At 45.0% G+C, this 18,428-nt stretch overlaps 1 protein-coding gene across 3 annotated transcripts in view; it reads left to right on the top strand.

Moving 5' to 3' along the window:
* The window catches only part of SEC24C (SEC24 homolog C, COPII coat complex component), a 61,427-nt gene extending 52,122 nt beyond the window's left edge, over positions 1-9,305 (top strand). For all 3 annotated transcript variants that reach the window (XM_058188575.1, XM_058188574.1, XM_058188573.1), the window contains 7 exons: positions 351-496; positions 1,556-1,694; positions 2,084-2,202; positions 4,836-5,015; positions 6,352-6,543; positions 6,905-6,994; positions 7,250-9,305. In XM_058188575.1, the coding sequence (XP_058044558.1) occupies positions 351-496; positions 1,556-1,694; positions 2,084-2,202; positions 4,836-5,015; positions 6,352-6,543; positions 6,905-6,994; positions 7,250-7,390 (1,007 nt within the window). In that variant the 3' untranslated portion in view covers positions 7,391-9,305. The remainder of the gene's footprint in view (positions 1-350; positions 497-1,555; positions 1,695-2,083; positions 2,203-4,835; positions 5,016-6,351; positions 6,544-6,904; positions 6,995-7,249) is intronic.
* Positions 9,306-18,428: the final 9,123 nt, after the last annotated feature.

Here is an 18,428-nt window from a genome sequence, read left to right as displayed (position 1 = left end):
GGAAGGCCCACTTGCCTGCTGCAATGAAAGATTGAAAACATCTGTAAGAACACAAGCCAAGTCATCTGCACACTCCCTAAGAACTCGCCCAGGGATAGTATCTGGGCCTGCCGCTTTCCAAATGTTAACTTTCCACAATGTCCTCCAGATAGAGGTAACATCAAAGCCAAGCACTTGCTCCTCACTGCTTAGGAGCATAGCTTTCCTTGTAGATGCCTGGAATCTTCCCAAAAATGTGTTCAGTGAGAGTTGCTGAATTCTCCACCATCCTAAGCCCAAGTGTGATATGCGAACCCAGCCTTTAAAAGATTTCATCTTGGATAAGGTGGGTTTTTTTGTTCGTTCTCTAGGTATTCGAGCAACAGACTTCTTTGGAGCTTTCTGTATGAGCAATACAACAGATGTGGAATTAGCAGGCTTAGACTGTGACAAAACGATCACTGTGGAATTTAAACATGATGACAAGCTAAGAGAAGAGAGCGGGGCCTTGCTTCAGGTAATTCCTGTGTAAGGGATGCTGTTGGGTATGTAGACAGTGGTTCTTGGGGAGGATATCTTCTTTTCTATAGTCAAACGGCAATCAATTTTATTTAGCACAGAATTCACACTTTTTCTTGGTGGATAGGTGTGAGGGGCTAGCAATGATCCATTCAGTGGGTAAGTTTAAGATCTTAGGCTTTCTTTTTCCTGGTTCTGTGCCCTAGCACTGCCAAATAATTTGAACGTATTTGAGGCATATCACACCAATTCCTGTTGAAAGCTGTCTGTAAATCACTGGTTATGATCTTGGGCTACCCAAGAACATAGTAAAGATATTGCTTTCCTCCTCCCATCTGATCTAAGTTTTGCTTAGAGATGGATTATTTGCTTATTTGTACCCTATGACTATCATTAAGGGTTGCACCTTATGATTCTTGACAAATGTATCTTGTCCTTTTATGTACACTGAGAGCATATGTGTGTGATTATTTTTTTTTTTTTTTTTTTTTTTATTGAAAGAGTTTTAAAAAAAACAAAAACATTTTCCCCCTTTTTTCCCCCTCCCTCCCAAAAAAAAAAAAAAACAAAACATCCCCCTCCCTCCCCCACCCCCGGCTTCCCGGGTCAATCACAAGGTAAAGTCCAATCCAAATAACCACATCCAAAGCTTTTCGTCTCCCAACCCCCTCCCCATTACATAAAATAACTTTCTAATTATTCAAAGGCAATCTGATATTTCTTAATCTGATATCTGTTTTGTAGATAATCAATCCATTTTTTCCATTCAATTAAATATCTTTCCTGCGTATTGTCTTTTAAAAACGCTGAGATTTTAGCCATCTCAGCCAAGTTAATAACTTTCAATATCCATTCTTCATATGTGTGTGATTATGTGTCCAATCACACTTGGCCAACAAAGAAAGAATTGAATTGAATTGAGAGTTCAATCCCGGAGCATCTAATGTTTGTTCATAAAAGCCGTACTATCCATAGAAAGTAATGGGAAGCTAGGAGTTGACTGAAATCTTCGAGGTACACGTTTTAATAGCTCTGCTTATATCTCTCTCTCACGTAGTGTGCTGTATTATATACCAGCTGTGCAGGACAGAGGCGTCTGCGCATTCACAATCTCTCCCTGAACTGCTGCACACAGCTGGCTGATCTTTATAGGAACTGTGAGACAGACACACTTATCAATTTTTTGGCTAAATTTGGTAAGGACAATCTTGTAATTGTTTCATAGGAGGGAAACCTTTGTCTTTTGAGAGCTTTTAAATGACAGGCTTTTAAGCTTGAGAGCTTTTAAGTGACAAGCTGCAAGAAAATATCTTCCTGGATTCTTCCAGTGCTGCAGATAGAGTTGTAAATAAATAATGGATGTTAAGAGATAAGAGAGCACACTGGCAGTGAACGTCAGTGTGAAAACAACTGGTTGCCCTTATTATTTTATTTTATTTTATTTTATTTATTTATTTATTTATTAATTATGAAATTTATTTGCTGCCTATTTCATATCCAATGACTCAATCTTAATAATTTCCTTTAACAGATGAATAGCTTAGCTAATTGCTTTTCTAATCAGGGACTTTTTTTTTTCCTGAAGCATATCGTGGAGTACTGAACAATCCAGTCAAAACCGTGAGAGATACCTTGATCAATCAGTGTGCCCAGATCTTAGCATGCTATCGAAAAAACTGTGCTAGCCCTTCTTCTGCTGGACAGGTAACTCCCGCAACTTGGTAATCTTTAATCAGGGCACTGAGATTGGCCGTACGTCATGTCAATTGTTAAGCAGTTCATTACATGACTGCACCTAATTTTATAATCTTTTTTATGAAAGTTGTTAACTGAATCACCATGGCCATTAAGCAAAAGTCACCGTTATTAAGAGAACATGGCAGTTTTTAAGCAAATCTACAGAAACCAAAAATAAATGCCCAGTTTTTGGTAAAAAAAATATTTTTAAAATAAAAAAAATCATGGTCAAATGACCACAGGACGCAGCAAACAGCTGTAAATGCAGGTGAGTTGCTGAGCACTCAAAATGTAAATGTCTAGTGGTGATAGGAGCGGCGAAACATGAGTATTTCTCCGCTCTTATTGCGTCGGCAGATAATCGCCCAGCAGCCTTGTTTAGGGTGACCCGTTCCCTTCTTACTCAGGGAGTTAGGGAAGACCACTTGCAAGGCCGTGCTGAGGACTTTGGACAATATCTGCACGATAAAATCGCTCAGATTCGGGATGGGCTGGACACAGATTGGGTAGTCTCAGATGGGATGATGGAGGCGGATCTTGAGGCTGTCATCTGGGAGGAGTTTGACACTGTGGCTCCCGATGACATGGACAGGATACTGAGGAGGCTGAATGCAACCACATGTTTATTGGATCCGTGTCCCTCCTGGCTGGTACTGGCCACACAGGAGGTTACACGAGGCTGGCTTCAGGGAATTGTTAATGCTTCTCTGAGAGAGGGTGTCTTCCCTACGACCTTGAAAGAGGCTGTGGTGAGACCCCTCCTCAAGAAGCCCTCCCTGGATCCAGCTGTTTTATCGAACTACCGTCTGGTCTCCAACCTTCTTTTTGTGGCAAAGGTTGTTGAGAGTGTGGTAGCGCATCAGCTTCCTGAGTACCTGGATAAAACTGTCTATCTGGACCCATTCCAGTCCAGCTTCCAGCCTAGGTACAGCACTGAAACGGCTTTGGTTGCATTGGTGGATGATCTCTGGAGGGCCCGGGACAGAGGCTGTTCTTCTGTCCTGGTCCTATTAGATCTTTCAGCGGCTTTTGATACCATCGACCATGGTATCTTGCTGCGGCGGCTGGAGGGGCTGGGAGTGGGAGGCACCGTTTTTCGGTGGTTCTCCTCCTTCCTCTCTGACCGGTCGCAGACGGTGTTGGCAGGGGGGCAGAGATCGACCGCGAGGCGCCTCTTATGTGGGGTGCCCCAGGGGTCGGTTCTCTCGCCTCTCCTGTTCAATATCTATATGAAGCCGCTGGGCGAGATCATCCGTGGTTTTGGGGTGCGGTGTCATCTGTACGCTGATGATACGCAGTTGTACATTTCCACCCCTAACCATCCCAGCGAAGCCATTGAGGTGATGTCCCGTTGTCTGGAGGCCGTGCGGGTCTGGATGGGGAAAAACAGGCTCCGACTCAACCCCGCCAAGACTGAGTGGCTGTGGATGCCGGCGTCCCGGTATAATCAGCTGAGGCCATCGCTGTCTGTGGGGGACGAGTCATTGGCCCCCACAGAGAAGGTCCGCAATCTGGGCGTCCTTCTGGATGCACGACTGTCGTCAGAAGAGCATTTGACGGCCGTCGCCAGGGGAGCTTTTTATCAGGTCTGCCCGATACGCCAATTGCGTCCCTTCTTACACCGGGATTCCTTGTGCACAGTCACTCACGCCCTCGTCACTTCCCGTCTGGACTACTGCAATGCTCTCTACATGGGGCTTCCCTTGAAGAGCACCCGAAGACTTCAATTAGTTCAGAATGCGGCCGCGCGGGTGATAGAGGGAGCGACTCGTTGCTCCCATATAACACCTCTCCTGCGCAGGCTGCACTGGCTTCCGGTGGTCTTTCGGGTGCAATTCAAGGTGTTAGTTACCACCTTTAAAGCGCTCCATGGCATAGGACCGGGTTACTTACGGGACCGCCTGCTGCTACCGGCGATCTCCCATCGACCAGTGCGCTCCCATAGGGAGGTTCTCCTTGGGGTGCCGTCGGCCAGTCAATGTCGGCTGGCGACACCCAGGGGGAGGGCCTTCTGTGGGGCACCAACCCTCTGGAACACGCTACCACCAGGTATCCGTCAACTCCCTGATCTTCGGACCTTTCGACGCGAGCTGAAAACATTTCTGTTTCACCGTGCAGGACTGGCCTAGTGGGGTTTTAATAAGGGGTTTTATTGGTTTTAAGTTCTTCAATCAACTCTAAATTTTCCTTTGTATTAATTGATTTTACTTTGACTGTAAACCGCCCTGAGTCCTTTGGGAGAAGGGCGGTATAGAAATCAAAACAACAACACAACAACAACAACAACAATAAGAAGAAGAAGAAGAAGAAGTCACTTTTTTCAGTGCCATTGTAAACTGCAAATGGTTGCTAAAATGAATGGTTATAAGTGGAGGATTCTGTATCTGAATACAGACTTATGAGATAGTTGCAGTCTGAGATAAATTGCAAGGCTAGAATTGAATTAGCTTTTTATTAGCTATTAGCTGAATTAGCTTTGTGTTTTTTTTTTCATTGAAGCCAAAATGAGTGGTGAGGGTGAATTTGTACAAAACTAAAATTAATATACTGACTTTTTCTGGCCCTAAGAATGATTTTTTAAAATTTCTTGTCACTTTTAGCTGATTCTTCCTGAATGCATGAAACTTCTCCCTGTGTATTTGAACTGTGTTTTGAAAAGTGACGTGCTCCAGCCTGGGTCTGAGGTCACCACTGACGATCGCTCCTATATCCGCCAGCTCATCAGCTCTATGGATGTTGCAGAAACTCATGTTTTCTTTTATCCTAGACTGTTACCACTGGTGAGTGCTTCTAAATATAGACAGGCTTTAACTGTCTAAGTCTGAAGTATAGACTCAACTAAATATTAATGTAATTAAATAGAACTTTTGTTTAGTAGGGTAGTAAACATGTGGGAAAATTGCTATTTACTGTTTCTGTTATTTTAGAAAATTCTCATTCAAATTATTTGCCAAATTGCAGAATATCCTATTTCTCTAGTTGGCAACTTGATCTCACCTAGGATGAATACCCTTGAAAAAAGATTTTAAACTTGACATTTGACGTTCACAGAGGAGCACCAAAATTTAAAAATTTGAAAAACATGGTCCACAAAGAGGCTGATGACATTTTTATGCTAATATTTCTTTATAGATTTGTTATGTGAGTGTATATAGGCAGCATGAGTCATTCTATGAAGTGTAGACAACATTCTTTTTTTTAAAAAAAAAACACATTTTATGTAGTATAATTATATCAAAATGTAAATTATACTTGATTGGCATTTAATATAAATTTAAATGAATGCCTCATGATTTAGTTCTGAATATTTCCTTAGAGAGTACCATCATGAGGTAAACTGGAGTCTGGAGTTAAGAAAATCCCTTGGAATATATTATATAGTCAAATAATGACAGACCTGCCCCAATCCGATCCCTTAGGAAAGAAAGACCCATGACTCCATTTGGTTGCAATGAAGTCAAGCCAGCTCTGAATTCTCCTGCGCCTCACAAGACAAAAAAGTTTCACCCACAGCCCATCACGCACACGCACACATACACATACACATACACACCCATGACTAGTCTCTTTCCAATCAACCGGAGCTCAGCAAGATGTTTTGAGAACACTGAAATATTTGTGGGTAATCCACATTTTCTCAGGGTGCCTGGCCGTGGGATGTTGGTACAAACAGGATCTGGCTGCCATGTCATCCCACCCCCCTCCCAATTTCCCATCATGTCCACATGTAGCTTTATTATCCTTTCATCCTTCCCCCCACCCAGCCTTTGATGACAGGATGCCTGTGAGGTGCCAAACCAAATCACGCAAAGCTGACCAATAATGATTTTGTGTTTTCCATCTGAATTTATGTAGAATATTCAGTGTAAAAAATAAAAAAAAGTGTAATGTCTGTGTAATGTATATTCCAAATTCCCCATTCACGGGAATAGTCTGTCAATTAATTCTTATAATGTCTTTTACATTTTAAACGGGGCGCTCTGAGAATTATTGAGTTAGTTTTTGAAAGTTCCATGGCTACAGGCCAAGGATTATTCCTGGTTAAGTGCTATCGTGAAATGTGTATGTGTATTTTATATATGCCCAGGAGATAGTAACTTCCACTCTGTTCTACAGACCAAAATAGATTATAGCAGCGACTCCTTACCAATAGCAATCAGAAACTCGGAAGAACGTCTCTCCAAGGGTGACATATACCTACTAGAAAATGGCCTGAATATATTTTTGTGGGTAGGAGTAAACGTTCAACAGGGGCTGATCCAAAACCTCTTTGGAGTCTCATCTTTCAGCCAGATCAACAGCTCTATGGTAAGTTAGGATTGGATAAAGAGAAAATTGCCTTAATTTTAGTATATGTCATATCTGACCTTGGATATTTCCGTTTTCTACATAATAACCTTAAAAATTTAAAGGTATTTCAATGAATAACATTTTGGCAGGATCATGATCAAGGGAATGAAAGGCCAGCATTGAGGAAATATTAGCTTTCACTAAGGCTCTGCTGTTCTCCTTCATTTTCAATATTGTGAAACATTCCACACTGTTTCAAGCATCTTCACACTTTGTAATATGATTTGTGTAACGTAACCGATGTCACCTATGTTTTAAAAATTCATTTAATTAATGATTTAAATGGTCCCTGATCTGATGTGCCATAATTTTGTTACAGTGCACACTACCAGTTTTGGATAATCCCTTTTCAAAAAGAGTGCGATCCACTATTGATATATTCCAGGCTCAAAGATCACGCTACATGAAGGTAACTGGTTTTGATTTTATGATTATAACAAAAATGATTGTCTTTTATGATTCCCAGGCATTCAAAAGTGTATAAAAATCTGATTTGAATGCCTTAAAAGAAAGAGTCGTAGTCTTTAAATGGGCTTGTGGTGGTTCAAACCTGGGCATGGATTGTTCCGTTGCTTTCACTGTCGGAATGTGGCTACATTAAATTCAGATGGCAAAAGACTTTATGTGCAAATTGTATACCTTCTTTTTTCTTTTTTGCTTTCAGTTCATCATTGTGAAGCAGGAAGACAAACTAGATCTGCTGTTCAAACACTTCTTGGTGGAAGATAAGAGCATGAATGGGGGGGCTTCATATGTGGACTTCCTCTGTCACATGCACAAAGAAATTCGCCAGTTGCTGAGCTAGAGTCAGAATTATGCTGAATGCCAGCACTTGACATCTGTAGGTTTCACTGACTGCCTCGTAAGCGACCCTATCTCCTTTTGGAAGGACTATAGAAAAACCTGTATAATTTTAATATACTCCACGAAATTTCAGCATCTCCAAAAACCTTTGCGAGAGACATGAACAATCAAAACATCTACTGAGGGTGATGAAAAACACTGTTCGGTTCTGGGTCCTAAACCTACGTCACTTACTAAGATTGGCAGAAATCTACATCATTTTTCTCCTGACACCCGAGTTCCTTTGAGTTAATGTACGTGATTCTGCGTCAGAAGAAAAAAAGCAATCGTTCTCCAAAATTAGATGGTGATGCAAAAGTTTGTGTATGTGATAGTCTTTATGAAAAGAAAATGAGCCAAATAGAAAAAGATGGGTGGTCGGCCCTACTCAGTTGGGAGGTGGATGTCAGATAGGGCGGTAACTTCTTAAAATTTGAGGATGCAATATACTGTAATCGAATTATAGAATGGTGTCTTCTTTTTAAAAAAGATCCCAAATTTTGAGCTGGGGAAAAAAATTGACATGCCTTTAACTCTGTAATTGTGTTGCTACGCAAATTTGCCTTGAAATAAGTAAATGGAAACAAGCAGGTCCTGTCTCTAGGAAAGTTAAATCTGTCTTTGGTTGGTGTGAACTGGTATTGCCATCACTCCTTTGAGAAAAGAAGCATCTTTTTGCCAGTATCTTGTTTTGTCTCTTTTTTTTTCCTATTCGCATGCTAGGTTTTAATTAAGTATCTTGAAGATGATGACCATATGATTTCTCCTTTAAAAGAAACGTTTTATAACAAGATGTCAAAAAGTGGCATAGAAATATGGCTAGGTTGAGTAGTATCCAAGAAGCACTGAAGTATCTGAGATCTCCATAGGGAAGAAATGCTCATAACGCAAAGTTCAAATCATGCCACTGATAGCGCCAGATAATTTTGGTCATTGGTAAAATAACAAACTGGTTCTTTAGTGTTGGATAGTCGTAACTGAATTTAGTCTTCAAGCTCAGACATTCAGTTGGCCTAGTTGATAGGCAATCTTTCCATTGATAAACCATTACTCTGGCTTCAAATGGGCCAAAGGAGTTCTGATAGCAAAATGAAATGAATTTCACAGACTCAGTATAAAGGCTCATTAATTTGTAGGAGATAACTTATTTTTTTAAAAAAAGGCTATGCTTAGATTGTCTTGCAGTGTTCAGGATGTATTAAGAGAATAGGAACATGGAATTTTGAGACAGGGTTGGGAGGGGAGAAGGGAAGAGGCTTGCCTAGGCAAATTGTGGGTTGAGACTGAATATTTGAAATTCAAAGTTTTATGTACATGAATGATTAAATATTCAGGAGTATAGTTTCTTATCCCATGATCTATTTTGTGTTTGTGTGTATGTGCGTGCATGTATGTGTGTGAGAGAGAAAGAGAGAAATTGCAAATATTTTGTTTGATCTATTGCAGCTTTCCCTTTCATCACATAGCAAAGAAATGTACACAATTCGCTCTCAAGGAGTTTTTCCAAAAGATTCATAAAGATTTCAGGTGTGCTTAAGATCGCCCCTCTCCTTCTTGCCAAATATATTATCCCAACCAAAATTTGGAAATCTGTGAAACAAATAAACAACATCCATCCCCAAAACAAGAGTCAAAAATGAAACTTTCAGAATTCTAATTTCCAGAATTTAAATTTTAAAAAGTTAAGTGTATTTTCACTTTTTTTCAATTCATCTTTTAATTTGTAAAAAATTATATAAAGATGTATTTTATGTCATTGTTAGCAAATAAATACTGATTATTTTTTCCAAGGCCTGTACTTTGGAGGGGAATGAACTGGTTTGCAGGTTGACTTTATCAAGCTCCACAATGGCAAATAAACTATAATTTGCAATGGTCTACAACAATATTCTATCAGATACTTATAAACTTTTTCTTATCTGCAAAAAAGAATTTCATTTTCTAATCTATGAACCTAATTTTTCATTAGTGCTTGCTGAGAAAAACTAGTAATCGTATGAAAAGGCAAAGTATGCTAGCACTATTTTGAAATACAACATCCCTTCCTAAAGCTAAATTACCTTTCTTCATGACAAAATAATCTTACTGTAAAATTGAACTTTTATACTGTGATCTAGAATACATTATATTGAATTTCTTAAAATCTATTTCTATTTTTGTGTTATTGCATATTCTTAACAGGTCTGTGTTACTGGAGGGTAGGATTGTTTCTTAAAACAATTCGTACTCTCATTCAGTTTGAGATGGAAGAAATAATAGTTGTAATTTTTGTTATTCTTTCCAACCAAAAAGTGATGCAGTAATTGTAGAATACTGATATAGCTCCATGTAGGCACCAAATCATGATTACTGCAAAAAAATGCAACATGAAAAAGAAACAACATGGATTCCTTTGAACCGTGGATATCATGCTAATATGGGCACATAAATAAGGATTAGAGAAAAGATTCCAAAAATTAACTTTATTTAAAACAAAATTTAAAAAGAAATGCAGTTAACAACTGTTTGTGGGGTTGAGAGGAAGCTGGGCTGGTTGGAAGTCTGTCTAGATAATTTTTTTCTCCCCAACTCTGTAGAACGCTGTCAGTCCTTCCCTCTTTTATTCTTTCCATCTTATTTTTTCCCATTTTCTCTTAGCCAGAGAAAATGGGATTCATGCAGGCTTCTATCAGTGTCATTTTTCCCAAAACTTCCACCCCCTTCCCAAGGTTCCCCAGTTCACTGCTGCTACATATATTCATTTTTTCTTCTCGATCCCAAATCTCAGCTGATTGATGGAATAATCCCGGCAGTGTATTTAGATATTAGCCCAGCTAACTTCACTGGCTATCTGTTTCATGCTTGCTCACCCATATTATTCCATGCACTGAATTTGCATTTAGAGATGTGAGGAACCTGTCTATACTGTAGTGTTATTTCTTCAGCCACTGAAAATGGACACTTACACTAAATAACATGCCTTATTCATACTAATTTCACCAAAATAGAAATCTCTGCAGCTTTCAGTACTACAGCAAAGAACATAAACCTATGTTCTTTTTACCATAAACATATTCCAAGATTCCTGTATTTTATGCACAAAATTTACATACAAGCTTTGTGAACACATTCAAAAAGAAACCAAAGCGACTACGTATCAATACTTCCACAAGTAAAAGACAAATACTTGACTAAATTATAAAATTTAAAAAATTACAACAAAAGGATTTTTCTTTTTGTGCCTTTGAATCATTGTTGATTTCTGGCAACTGCCTGGACCAGTCATCAGTTTCCTTGGAAAGATTTTGCCATTTGCTTTCTTCCCAGGGCTGAGAGTGAATGACTGGTCAAAGGTAACCTATCTGGCTTAGTTCCTAAGGCCGAACTAAGACCTCAGAGTCTCCGTTTTTAACCTGGTGACTTGGTCAAACTAGCTCTCAAAAAAGGAATTAAAAGTTGTGCTAATGCTAGAGCATTCAGTGTTCCCCAATATAGAAAATGGAAACTGAAGAACAGATGAGTAGTAGTGTAGAAAATTTACATCTCTGCCTAGCCTTCATCTCTTAATGTTACACGGAATAAATTTGGTAGCTTAACAATTTCAGCTTCGGAAAATTTCACATTTCATCTTGCGCAGGAATTATTTTATCAATTGCTAAGTGCCTGATTTGCCCCATAGGGATAATACATTCAAGTTTTCTTGGATTCCATTTTTAAACAATTCGGCCAAGATTTCTAGAGGCATTTTGCTTTAATTACTGGCTGGAACAGCCAGGCCTTTTTAATTCAGTTAAGATTTTTCCTTACAATGTTGGATATATTTCTTCACTTACTTTTCCCCATCTTTTCTACTTTCTTTTCCAACCTCTACCACCAGACTGAGTTTTGTTTATAAATGTACAAACCCCATAGAAGACAAATGATTTACCATAATTTTCATATATTTGTTTTATTTAGCAAGTTTATATGGCCACTCATATACATAACATTAAAAACAAATGCAAGATAAAACAACTAATTTTTTTTTTAAAAAAGCAATGACATAACTACTTACAACATTCATGAGAACACACATTCAGATCAGCCGCAGAATAGGCTCACCCATATTGCCAGTGCTCTCATTTAGGTGGCAAAGCCAGATTTGCCAAAGGCCAGTAGGATTGGGGCAAACCTAATACCAGGAAAAAGGCTCTTCCTAGGTGCTACCATGGCAGATGGGATCTGGAACATGCCTCTCACACCAGATCAAGCAGACCATTACTTCAAGACGGATATATGTAGAGATATTCCTGTGTTAATATTTTTAAGATATGTTAAGCAGACTGATAAATTATTAAAGATATTTTGGGAAAAACCATCCTGCAGATTTTATTTAAGCAAATTATTTATTTTCACTTTTATTCTAAATTGGTCTACATAATTTAATCAAATAGATAAAAGTAAAAAGCCATTATAAACGATTAGAAATTACAATTCCTTTTAATATCATGGCAGAGGCATGGCTCTTTCTTTTAGTCAAAACTCAGCTGCGGTTACATCATGATTGCAAGGTATAGCTGGCAAATACTAGAACAAATTTTCATTTTGATACAGGTTCTCCTGATAAACTTACATTTTGGGATAATACCATCTTTGTTTTTCCTATTTAATTTCTGCCTGCCCAATTGCAAGACTTCTTGAGAATTACAGTAATAAAGACAAAAAAAATCAATATAATGAAAAACATCCTAAAATCATATTTCTGGTCATCTGACCTAGGCATTATTTAATCATACTGTAAATCTTTTTTAAGTTCACGGACTAAGACAGATACAGCATTTTGGATCAGTTTACTGCCAATCAAGTTTTACAGGTTATGATCCCATTAAAATACCTTTTTATATCATTTGGATGCTTTGGCGCATGTTGAACGATTCCAAATCTGCAGTATTTTTCTACACAGTGGATATTGTTTATTTGAGTACAGTTGTAATATCCCATAGAAAAAAACAATGGTTTTGTTGTCCTTAAATGTTTCTTAATTCTTCTCAAATCTTAATAGCGTGTAACATTTTTGTGAACAGGTGCTTTTTTCAAGAGGCAAACTGGACTTTCTGGTTTTTCTTTGAAGACGTTTTGCTTCTCATCCAAGAAGCTGCTTCAGCTCTGTTTCTGTTTTAAAGATGTGAATGCTAGATTGAATTACATTATCCGTATACGAAGATATTTTATTACGCAGAAGAGACTGCCAATCAGGATTGCACGATATGCTTTTCCCTCTGTCAACCTCTTCGTCAACATATTGGAAAGTAAGCAAAATTTCACTGCTCAACTTTTAAAGCTGCTCCCCCACACCAAAAAAACCCAGAGCAATTTTCTGTATCCCTCAGACCAGGGGTCTCCAACTTTGGCCACTTTGAGCCTGGTGGACTTCAACTCCCAGAATCCCCCAGCCAGGGTCTCCAACCTGGGCCACTTTAAGCCTGGAGGACTCCAACTCCCAGAATCCCCCAGCCAGGGTCCCCAACCTGGGCCACTTTAAGCCTGGAGGACTCCAACTCCCAGAATCCCCCAGCCAGCAAAGCAAATTCTGAGAGTTTGAAGTCCTGCAGGCTTAAAATTTCCAAGGTTGGAGACCCCTGCCTCAGACTGTTCCTCCTTATTTCCAGGTTGAATCAGTTTCCATCCATTGTTCCTTGTCTGGCCTTCAGGTGTTTTGGAGCAGAGGTCTCCAACCTTGGCCACTTTAAGCCTGGAGGACTTCAACTCCCAGAATCCCCCAGCCAGGGTCTCCAACCTGGGCCACTTTAAGCCTGGAGGACTTCAACTCCCAGAATCCCCCAGCCAGGGTCTCCAACCTGGGCCACTTTAAGCCCGGAGGACTTCAACTCCCAGAATCCCCCAGCCAGGGTCTCCAACCTGGGTCACTTTAAGCCCGGAGGACTCCAACTCCCAGAATCCCCCAGCCAGCAAAGCAAATTCTGAGAGTTTGAAGTCCTGCAGGCTTAAAATTTCCAAGGTTGGAGACCCCTGCCTCAGACTGTTCCTCCTTATTTCCAGGTTGAATCAGTTTCCATCCATTGTTCCTTGTCTGGCCTTCAGGTGCTTTGGAGCAGAGGTCTCCAACCTTGGCCACTTTAAGCCTGGAGGACTCCAACTCCCAGAATCCCCCAGCCAGGGTCCCCAACCTGGGCCACTCTAAGCCCGGAGGACTTCAACTCCCAGAATCCCCCAGTCAGGGTCCCCAACCTGGGCCACTCTAAGCCCGGAGGACTTCAACTCCCAGAATCCCCCAGTCAGGGTCCCCAACCTGGGCCACTCTAAGCCCGGAGGACTTCAACTCCCAGAATCCCCCAGCCAGGGTCCCCAACCTGGGCCACTTTAAGCCCGGAGGACTTCAACTCCCAGAATCCCCCAGCCAGGGTCCCCAACCTGGGCCACTTGAAGCCCGGAGGACTTCAACTCCCAGAATCCCCCAGCCAGGGTCCCCAACCTGGGCCACTTGAAGCCCGGAGGACTTCAACTCCCAGAATCCCCCAGCCAGGGTCTCCAACCTGAGACACTTTAAGCCTGGCGGACTTCAACTCCCAGAATCCCCCAGCCAGGGTCTCCAACCTGGGCCACTTTAAGCCCGGAGGACTCCAACTCCCAGAATCCCCCAGCCAGGGTCTCCAACCTGGGACACTTTAAGCCTGGCGGACTTCAACTCCCAGAATCCCCCAGCCAGGGTCTCCAACCTGGGACACTTTAAGCCCGGAGGACTTCAACTCCCAGAATCCCCCAGCCAGGGTCTCCAACCTGGGCCACTTTAAGCCTGGAGGACTTCAACTCCCAGAATCCCCCAGCCAGGGTCTCCAACCTGGGTCACTCTAAGCCCGGAGGACTCCAACTCCCAGAATCCCCCAGCCAGGGTCTCCAACCTGGGCCACTTTAAGCCCGGAGGACTCCAACTCCCAGAATCCCCCAGCCAGGGTCTCCAACCTGGGACACTTTAAGCCCGGCGGACTCCAACTCCCAGAATCCCCCAGCCAGGGTCTCCAACCTGGGACACTTTAAGCCCGGAGGACTCCAACTCCCAGAATCCCCCAGCCAGGGTCTCCAACCTGGGACACTTTAAGCCCGGAGGACTTCAACTCCCAGAATCCCCCAGCCAGGGTCCCCAACCTGGGCCACTTGAAGCCCGGAGGACTTCAACTCCCAGAATCCCCCAGCCAGGGTCCCCAACCTGGGCCACTCTAAGCCCGGAGGACTTCAACTCCCAGAATCCCCCAGCCAGGGTCTCCAACCTGGGCCACTTTAAGCCCGGAGGACTTCAACTCCCAGAATCCCCCAGCCAGGGTCTCCAACCTGGGCCACTTTAAGCCCGGAGGACTCCAACTCCCAGAATCCCCCAGCCAGGGTCTCCAACCTGGGACACTTTAAGCCCGGAGGACTCCAACTCCCAGAATCCCCCAGCCAGGGTCTCCAACCTGAGACACTTTAAGCCTGGCGGACTTCAACTCCCAGAATCCCCCAGCCAGGGTCTCCAACCTGGGCCACTTTAAGCCCGGAGGACTCCAACTCCCAGAATCCCCCAGCCAGGGTCTCCAACCTGAGACACTTTAAGCCTGGCGGACTTCAACTCCCAGAATCCCCCAGCCAGGGTCCCCAACCTGGGCCACTTTAAGCCTGGAGGACTCCAACTCCCAGAATCCCCAGCCAGGGTCCCCAACCTGGCAACTTTAAGCCTGGAGGACTCCAACTCCCAGAATCCCCAGCCAGGGTCTCCAACCTGGGACACTTTAAGCCGGAGGACTTCAACTCCCAGAATCCCCAGCCAGGGTCTCCAACCTGGGAAACTTTAAGCCTGGCGGACTTCAACTCCCAGAATCCCCAGCCAGGGTCTCCAACCTGGGACACTTTAAGCCTGGAGGACTTCAACTCCCAGAATCCCCAGCCAGGGTCTCCAACCTGGGAAACTTTAAGCCAGGACTTCAACTCCCAGAATCCCCCAGCCAGGGTCTCCAACCTGGGTCACTTTAAGCCCGGAGGACTTCAACTCCCAGAATCCCCCAGCCAGGGTCTCCAACCTGGGACACTTTAAGCCCGGAGGACTTCAACTCCCAGAATCCCCAGCCAGGGTCTCCAACCTGGGCCACTTTAAGCCCGGAGGACTTCAACTCCCAGAATCCCCCAGCCAGGGTCTCCAACCTGGGCCACTTTAAGCCCGGAGGACTTCAACTCCCAGAATCCCCCAGCCAGGGTCTCCAACCTGGGCCACTTGAAGCCCGGAGGACTTCAACTCCCAGAATCCCCAGCCAGGGTCTCCAACCTGGGCCACTTTAAGCCCGGAGGACTTCAACTCCCAGAATCCCCCAGCCAGGGTCTCCAACCTGGGACACTTTAAGCCTGGCGGACTTCAACTCCCAGAATCCCCCAGCCAGGGTCTCCAACCTGGGAAACTTTAAGCCTGGCGGACTTCAACTCCCAGAATCCCCCAGCCAGGGTCTCCAACCTGGGACACTTTAAGCCTGGCGGACTTCAACTCCCAGAATCCCCCAGCCAGGGTCTCCAACCTGGGAAACTTTAAGCCCGGCGGACTTCAACTCCCAGAATCCCCCAGCCAGGGTCTCCAACCTGGGACACTTTAAGCCTGGCGGACTTCAACTCCCAGAATCCCCCAGCCAGGGTCTCCAACCTGGGAAACTTTAAGCCCGGAGGACTTCAACTCCCAGAATCCCCCAGCCAGGGTCTCCAACCTGGGAAACTTTAAGCCCGGAGGACTTCAACTCCCAGAATCCCCCAGCCAGGGTCTCCAACCTGGGACACTTTAAGCCCGGAGGACTTCAACTCCCAGAATCCCCCAGCCAGGGTCTCCAACCTGGGAAACTTTAAGCCCGGAGGACTTCAACTCCCAGAATCCCCCAGCCAGGGTCTCCAACCTGGGACACTTTAAGCCCGGAGGACTTCAACTCCCAGAATCCCCCAGCCAGGGTCTCCAACCTGGGACACTTTAAGCCCGGAGGACTCCAACTCCCAGAATCCCCCAGCCAGGGTCCCCAACCTTGGCAACTTTAAGCCTGGAGGACTCCAACTCCCAGAATCCCCCAGCCAGGGTCTCCAACCTGGGACACTTTAAGCCTGGCGGACTTCAACTCCCAGAATCCCCCAGCCAGGGTCTCCAACCTGGGAAACTTTAAGCCTGGCGGACTTCAACTCCCAGAATCCCCCAGCCAGGGTCTCCAACCTGGGACACTTTAAGCCTGGCGGACTTCAACTCCCAGAATCCCCCAGCCAGGGTCTCCAACCTGGGAAACTTTAAGCCCGGCGGACTTCAACTCCCAGAATCCCCCAGCCAGGGTCTCCAACCTGGGACACTTTAAGCCCGGCGGACTTCAACTCCCAGAATCCCCCAGCCAGGGTCTCCAACCTGGGACACTTTAAGCCCGGCGGACTTCAACTCCCAGAATCCCCCAGCCAGGGTCTCCAACCTGGGACACTTTAAGCCCGGAGGACTTCAACTCCCAGAATCCCCCAGCCAGGGTCTCCAACCTGGGCCACTTGAAGCCCGGAGGACTTCAACTCCCAGAATCCCCCAGCCAGGGTCTCCAACCTGGGACACTTTAAGCCCGGAGGACTTCAACTCCCAGAATCCCCCAGCCAGGGTCTCCAACCTGGGCCACTTGAAGCCCGGAGGACTTCAACTCCCAGAATCCCCAGCCAGGGTCTCCAACCTGGGCCACTTTAAGCCCGGAGGACTTCAACTCCCAGAATCCCCCAGCCAGGGTCTCCAACCTGGGACACTTTAAGCCTGGCGGACTTCAACTCCCAGAATCCCCCAGCCAGGGTCTCCAACCTGGGACACTTTAAGCCTGGCGGACTTCAACTCCCAGAATCCCCCAGCCAGGGTCTCCAACCTGGGAAACTTTAAGCCCGGCGGACTTCAACTCCCAGAATCCCCCAGCCAGGGTCTCCAACCTGGGACACTTTAAGCCTGGCGGACTTCAACTCCCAGAATCCCCCAGCCAGGGTCTCCAACCTGGGACACTTTAAGCCCGGAGGACTCCAACTCCCAGAATCCCCCAGCCAGGGTCCCCAACCTTGGCAACTTTAAGCCTGGAGGACTCCAACTCCCAGAATCCCCCAGCCAGGGTCTCCAACCTGGGACACTTTAAGCCTGGCGGACTTCAACTCCCAGAATCCCCCAGCCAGGGTCTCCAACCTGGGAAACTTTAAGCCTGGCGGACTTCAACTCCCAGAATCCCCCAGCCAGGGTCTCCAACCTGGGACACTTTAAGCCTGGCGGACTTCAACTCCCAGAATCCCCCAGCCAGGGTCTCCAACCTGGGAAACTTTAAGCCCGGCGGACTTCAACTCCCAGAATCCCCCAGCCAGGGTCTCCAACCTGGGACACTTTAAGCCCGGCGGACTTCAACTCCCAGAATCCCCCAGCCAGGGTCTCCAACCTGGGAAACTTTAAGCCCGGAGGACTTCAACTCCCAGAATCCCCCAGCCAGGGTCTCCAACCTGGGAAACTTTAAGCCGGAGGACTTCAACTCCCAGAATCCCCAGCCAGGGTCTCCAACCTGGGACACTTTAAGCCCGGAGGACTTCAACTCCCAGAATCCCCCAGCCAGGGTCTCCAACCTGGGAAACTTTAAGCCCGGAGGACTTCAACTCCCAGAATCCCCCAGCCAGGGTCTCCAACCTGGGACACTTTAAGCCCGGAGGACTTCAACTCCCAGAATCCCCCAGCCAGGGTCTCCAACCTGGGACACTTTAAGCCCGGAGGACTTCAACTCCCAGAATCCCCCAGCCAGGGTCTCCAACCTGGGAAACTTTAAGCCCGGAGGACTTCAACTCCCAGAATCCCCCAGCCAGGGTCTCCAACCTGGGACACTTTAAGCCCGGAGGACTTCAACTCCCAGAATCCCCCAGCCAGGGTCCCCAACCTGGGCCACTTTAAGCCGGGAGGCCCCCACCCCCCAGAATCCCCCAGCCAGCTTTGCTGGCTGGGGGAATTCTGGGAGTTGAAGTCCGCCAGGCTTAAAGTGACTCAGGTT

Source organism: Ahaetulla prasina, chromosome 6 (genome assembly GCF_028640845.1).
Source record: "Ahaetulla prasina isolate Xishuangbanna chromosome 6, ASM2864084v1, whole genome shotgun sequence".
Taxonomy (NCBI): domain Eukaryota; kingdom Metazoa; phylum Chordata; class Lepidosauria; order Squamata; family Colubridae; genus Ahaetulla; species Ahaetulla prasina.
The sequence above is the reverse complement of the archived record's forward strand: the minus strand, read 5'-3'. Positions and strand labels throughout refer to the sequence as shown.